A 7,015-nucleotide genomic window follows, 5' to 3' on the forward strand; every position below is an offset into this window, starting at 1 on the left:
GTGTGTGTGTGTGTGTATGACTCCTCCCGACAGAGTGTGTGTTTCATGATCATCACAACAAAATAATTACTGGTAAACAAGAATTTTTACACAGATATGACACACTGTACCATTATGTTAGCAGAGTCAGATGGGTAAAAATATACTTGAATAATATAATTCTTCACGGCCAGAGCTTTAGTAAAGGTGAGGAGTGTACAATATATTATAACAGGTTCAGACAGTCATACTAACACACAAACAAAGAGAAGAAAGATGAAAAATATCCCAGGCATGAAAATTACACCTGATTGGTTATTACTAAGTGTAATTAGCACTGTAATGAGATCAAATTACGCCGTCATTATGAATATTTGATGAGTTTCTGATCTATATTGAGCAAGACAGACAGCTTTTCGAAAAACTACACATAACACTGAATTTAGTAATGTAATTGGAGATTGTTTGATAAAGTATTCTCTCTCTCTCTCTCTCTCTCTCTCTCTCTCTCTCTCTCTCTCTCTCTCTCTCTCTCTCTCTCTCTCTCTCTCTCTCTCTCTCTCTCTCTCTCTCTCTCTCTTCAACAATTTATTTTCATTTTATCAATATTTGTCTATGTTTTCCATCTATCTCTCCATCTCTTTCTTTCTCTCTTGCTTGTTTTATTACACATTATTCTCACCACCACACATCTTCACTATACTGCTTCCTTCATCACCACACATCTTCACTATACTGCCTCCTGCACCATAACACATCTTCACTATACTGCCTCCTTCATCACCACACATCTTCACTATACAGCCTCCTTTACCACACATCTTCACTATACTGCCTTCTTTACCACCACTCATCTTCACTATACTGCCGCCTTCATCACCACACATCTTCACTATACTGCCTCCTTCATCACCACTCATCTTCACTATACACCTCCTTTACCACACATCTTCACTATACTGCCTCCTTCATCACCACTCATCTTCACTATAGTGCCTCCTTCACCACCACACATCTTCACTATACTGCCTTCTTTACCACAACTCATCTTCACTATACTGCCTCCTTCATCACCACACATCTTCACTATACTGCCTCCTTCATCATCACACATCTTCACGCTACTGCCTCCTGCACCACCACACATCTTCACTATACTGCCTCCTTTACCACCACTCATCTTCACTATACTGCCGCCTTCATCACCACACATCTTCACTATACTGCCTCCTTCATCACCACACATCTTCACTATACAGCCTCCTTTACCACACATCTTCACTATACTGCCTCCTTCATCACCACTCATCTTCACTATACTGCCTCCTGCACCACCACACATCTTCACTATACTGCCTCCTTTACCACTTTCATTACCTCTTACTGCATTTCGGTCAATTTGGAAATTGACCTCCTAGCGACAGTCGTTTACTTAAGTGTTGTGCAATTTAAAATGGGTAAAAACAAGCAAAAGAATACTAACAACTCCTACGGCTCCTCTGTGGCCATCTCTGGCGGGAAAAATATATCCGCCGGTAGCTGTACCCCAGAAAATCTAGGTTACGTTGTGCTAGACGGCGAGCGGATCTTAATCGCTACTGCTTCAAATGAGGACCATAAGGTCCACTTTGAAAATGACTACCCACCACCACCTCAGACCAAAGTTGTGTCTGTTGAAAAGATTAAGCGGCAGCGTGACGAGAACCGCCAACGCCTGCTGAAAGACACCGTTGTCAACACACAAAAATATCTTGTGCAAAATAATACATTTAAAGTCGCCGGTCTGGTGATAGCCGGGCCCGGTCACCTCAAGGAGCAGGTCGTTCAGATGCTTCCGGAACCCACCAAGAGGATGGTGAAGGCTGTCCTCTCCACCGGGAACAGTGGGAAACAAGGCCTTAAGGAGGCCTTGCGACAAACAAAGAACCTTTTAGGCAAGTTGAAATCTGATGCTTCTAATTCTGTGCTAGATGAAATCTTCACCCAACTCAAGTGTGGCAACGATCAGTTGGTGAGCTTCGGTGATGAAGTACGTGAGGTTGTAGAAGCTGGCGCCGCAAGGGTTGTTTGTGTTTGGAAAGACTGCCCAAGTCGGCCTTGGTTTGTCGAAAACTGCATGTATTCTAACACGAAAGTTTTCATCCTAACCGAGTCAACCGAAACCTCCAAGACACTTGTTAAAACCTTCAGTGGTGTGGCAGCCCTACACCATTACAACTTCTCACTTCACCAAAGTTTAGCGGCAATATATTGATTTCCCTATTCCTTTGTATCCTCGATACTAATTGTAAATAAATCTTAACACACATTTGTAGTTTTTTTATCTTCACATATAATTTGTATTTATTAAATTATTCTTCACATAAAATCATGTAAACACACACACACACACACACACACACACACTACCCCCTTCCATGTTTCTGTTACACTCTCACTCTCTCTCTCTCTCTCTTTCTCTCTCTTTCTCTCTCTCTTATTGTCAGAGTATATATTGAAGGTACAAGTAGAAGCAGAGAGACAAAAAAGAAAGGAGAATAGAGAGAATAAAGAAAAAGAAAGGAATGGAGAAGAATGCAAAACAACGGCGTCTTCAATCAGGTCTAGCTGCGGCCCTAATGACCTTGATGGACTGAAAACCGAGAAAAAAATCAATCAATGACAAATGGCGAAACTACACAGCGGCCAGTCACACACCTGGAAGTCTCACAGCCTCACAACCCGGAAGTCTCACAGCCTCACAACCCGGAAGTCTCACAGCCTCACAACCCGGAAGTCTCACAGCCTCACAACCTGGAAGTCTCACAGCCTCACAACCCGGAAGTCTCACAGCCTCACAACCTGAAGTCTCACAACCTGGAAGTCTCACAGCCTCACAACCTGGAAGTCTCACAACCTGGAAGTCTCACAGCCTCACAACCCGGAAGTCTCACAGCCTCACAACCCGGAAGTCTCACAGCCTCACAACCTGGAAGTCTCACAGCCTCACAACCTGGAAGTCTCACAGCCTCACAACCACACAGCATTACAGCCTCATACCCTCACAGCCCCAAAGTCTCAGAGCCTTACAGTTCCTAGATCTTTCAGTCAATGGATGAACATGAACAGGAGGAGAGAACCATGAACCACACCATAACAACAAATGAAAAAAAAACACGCAAAAAAACGTAATTTCCTTTTAAAGACTTTGAATAAAAATGAAATATTTCAGCCTCATCAATGACAAGGGAATTAAAAAAAAAATACAGCATTTGCATTACTGTCTCGTCCGACCAAACAATAAATATTTTAAAAGACTACAGATATTATAGAACTTTATGAATGTAAGTATGATGGAAAAGCTCGTCCAATAGGGCAAAATAATAGGTACTCAACAAGCATTCATATAATAGAGTCCTTAGTGCAACATATGGGAGGAAGACTAAGAGCAGTGACCTGTCAGATGTCTTCCTCTCTATCATCGTGTGAGGAGAGAGAGAGAGAGAGAGAGAGAGAGAGAGAGAGAGAGAGAGAGAGAGAGAGAGAGAGAGAGTAAACAAGAGAGATAGAAAGAAAGAGTGTAAAAGAGAAAAATGGAAGGGAGAAAGAGGGGGAGATGGAAAAAAGACAAATAAAAAGCGAAAGAAAGAGAAACACTAACAAAGTGGGAAGAAAAAGAAAGAATAATTGAAAGTGAGAAAGAGAAAGAAAAATTTTGTTATGAAAAGAGAGATAAAATAAGCGATTGAAAAACCGAAATGAAAAACAAACTTGGGGGAAAAGAAAACCAGACAAACAAACAATGAAAATAAAAGAAAAACATTGAAAATTAAGAACAGATGAAAGAATAATAAAACAATAACAAAATAAAAACTACCATAAATAAAAAAAAATAATAATTTGTTGTATAAATAAAATAAATAAATAAAAAATAAAACAAAGTGAAATTTACCACAACATCTCTTGGTAGATTATCACATTGAACATTAAACAAGGCGAGGAATAACAATGCTAGCTGAGGAAGTCAACGTCACATAACGTCAACAGTTCAATACAGTTTGGATGTTGTGTATCTATCGAGTTAAACGACGTAATAACTCATGTGTGATCAACAGTTTGGAATTCCAGAAACAAAAGTTGATCAAATTTGGAATTATCAGCAATTTTTTGCCTATTTGGGACAATATAAACAGTGGTATTAATACATACATGCATTTTTGTATTAATGCATACATGTATACGTGCAAATAAATCTATACGTGCACATACATACATACATACATACATACATACATACATACATACATACATACATACATACAACCACTTTCCTGGAAACGAGAATAAAATCAACATACGGAATCCAGTTTTCTTTTGCCGCCAGAATTTCGTCATAAGTAGAGAACCTAAAAAGAAAACGACACATTTAATCAGTAACACGACGCTGGTGGACTAATTAGCAGGTGAGTAGTGGCCGCGTTGACCCCACCACCAGGTACAGTACACATGTGACTTGGTGTAAAGCCCTGCATGAACACCAGGTTGGAGTGGAGGGAGGAAAGGTATTGCTCTCTCTCTCTCTCTCTCTCTCTCTCTCTCTCTCTCTCTCTCTCTCTCTCTCTCTCTACTTTTCTATATCTCATTTTATCTTTAATTTTCCTTCTTTCTCCATTTTTTTCACTCTAATCTCTCTTATCCCTCTTATACTTTCCTCCTTGAGTACGATGCGTAAACCCTTTGATTACAGAGACTTTATCCATTCAGTATGAGGTCTTAACCCATCATACTGAAGAGGTTACACTAAAAGACCTCTGGATCGCCCCCAAAACAGTGATAGATTAAGACGAACAAGACTGCCGCACCAAAGAGTCTTAAGGAACCTAAGAGTACTTTTGTATGTCCGGGCTCCACTAAGAGAGGATGTTCAAGCCACGTGTGAACGGTGTATCCCTCCAGAATTACGACACAGAAAGAAAGAGTAAAATAACATTGACTTCGGCAACAGGAGAGGGGGAGGAGAAAGTAAACAGAGAGAGGAAATAGAGAAGGATAAAAGAGAGAGACAGAGAGATAGTGAACACAGCGGCTGTGATGGTATACAGGTGCACGCCACATCCCGGGTTATACGACACTTCTTGAACTGGAATTTAAGCTCAACTTTCCCGATCTATTTCGCTCATAGAAGTCTATGTTCGGCTAAGGGAGGCGTCAGAAGGGTGAAAAGGTCGCATGGAAATAAATGAAATACAATTAAAATTGTGTCTGTAACACAGGTAATTTAAGAGTGCCAGATAATTGGCCATTGACCTGTGCGATGGTAATAAAGTTCTCGCAGTGAGTGAACAACTGAGTCAATCAGTCACTGCATCAGTCATTTACTAAGGACTGGAATTCTTAGAGATGACTGATGTAATTAAAAGCAATATAAGAGTCTCCATCAATACTGTTATTTCTTAAATCATGACCAACCTTTATTTTATCTGAAGGTAGTCTTAAAATCCCACGAATCTCCCTGAGTGAGTCTTAACGTACACCAGACGCCCACAAAGCTGGATCTCAGACTGTAATTTTTATGGCTCCTCGGCGGTCAGATCACGCCTGAAAAGTAAAGTCGAATTATCAGTTATCTAAAGGGTAAAGGATGAACAAAAGTATAGAAACTGAAGTCCCCAAGTCTTAAATTACTCAAGATACAGCAGCCGGGACGGGGTGACACATAGTGTTTAGCGTGACACCTGGGGAACACTCACAACACTTCCCTCAGCAGGTGTCACAGACTTCCACGAACATTTACAGTAAAGACAAGGATTAGCTTTTACCTGTCACGTTTTTAGGATTATGAGCCATCCAATATGGTCATCACCACCGACCAAGAAATACGCTCATAAGACACACACACACACACACACACACACACACACACACACACACACACACACTCATTATGAAAGGGATTAGCAAAATTTTCGCCTGAGGAAAACTGATACTCTATAAAAGACTGGACTTGGTTTTGAATATAAAAATGTGATCAAAGGGAGACCAAATGTGACAGAGAACTACACAGTGAATACCTACAATGAGATACTTTACTGTTGACGTCGATGTTTGTGACTTGTAACACATATCTAGAATGTAACTTTAGACTGTGTAAATTGATTAACATTATAAAAAATGAATACTGTTCATTAATGTGTGTGTGTGTGTGTGTGTGTGTGTGTGTGTGTGTGTGTGTGTGTTCATATACTCCTTCCTAAGTCCTTTATCTCTTCGCCTCTCACCTTTCTGACCCCTTGTAGATACCACCTCCACTCCCTACATTCTCCTCTCCCAACTTCCTGCCCCCCCCCTCTCCCCACTCCCCACCTTCTCCTCTCCCCACTCTCCCAATCTCTACCTTCTCCTCCCACCCCAACTCACCACCTATCCCTTCCCCACCCTACTCCCCACCTCTCTCAATACCCTCTCCACACCACGCCCACTCCTCATCTCCCCACATCCACTCCTCATCTCCCCAGACCTCCCAAAACACGAACAGAACGAACAATTAGTCTCAGATTACGGGGCGGAAGGGGAAAATTAAACGCGCGTTCTTTCACTATTTCCTCCACGATTCTGCCGGTTCATTGCCTATTTTCCAGGTCAGAGGGCAGGGAAGAATATCGTGGGGGGGGGGGGAGGGGGGTTACTATCCTCAGTTATATTACAACTTAATTTAACCTAACTTATCATAACGTAACATTACGTCATTTACTTTAACCTAAACTTTGTCTAACGTACCATTACTTAACTTACATTAACTAAGGATATAACTTAACCTAACATAACTCAATTTAACCAAATATAACCTAGCCAAACCTACCCCACTAACCAAACATACCCTATCTTAAATTAAATTAAGGTAACACAGCTTAATTTAACCTATCATGACCTAACCTAACTTAACATAGTTTACTTTAACCTAACCCCTTTAGCATGATGGAGAGTTAAAATAGAGACTTAACAAAATACTCTTCATATATATCAGAATATTTTGTATCTAATTGAGGGACGAAGGCAA

At 40.8% G+C, this 7,015-nt stretch overlaps 2 protein-coding genes across 2 annotated transcripts; both read left to right on the plus strand.

Annotated features, from left to right (window-relative positions):
* Nucleotides 1-1,432: 1,432 nt before the first annotated feature.
* Nucleotides 1,433-2,233, plus strand: LOC121865902. Its single transcript, XM_042365462.1, has one exon. The coding sequence runs from the start codon at nt 1,433-1,435 to the stop codon at nt 2,231-2,233; it is 801 nt and encodes a 266-aa protein (XP_042221396.1).
* A 404-nt stretch (nt 2,234-2,637) lies between these two features.
* On the plus strand, nt 2,638-3,057 carry LOC121865904 (small proline-rich protein 3-like). The gene has a single exon (XM_042365463.1). It carries the CDS (start codon nt 2,638-2,640, stop codon nt 3,055-3,057), a length of 420 nt encoding a protein of 139 aa, XP_042221397.1.
* The last annotated feature ends 3,958 nt before the right edge of the window (nt 3,058-7,015 follow it).

This window comes from Homarus americanus, unplaced genomic scaffold (assembly GCF_018991925.1).
Source record: "Homarus americanus isolate GMGI-L3 unplaced genomic scaffold, GMGI_Hamer_2.0 scaffold45848, whole genome shotgun sequence".
Lineage (NCBI taxonomy): Eukaryota > Metazoa > Arthropoda > Malacostraca > Decapoda > Nephropidae > Homarus > Homarus americanus.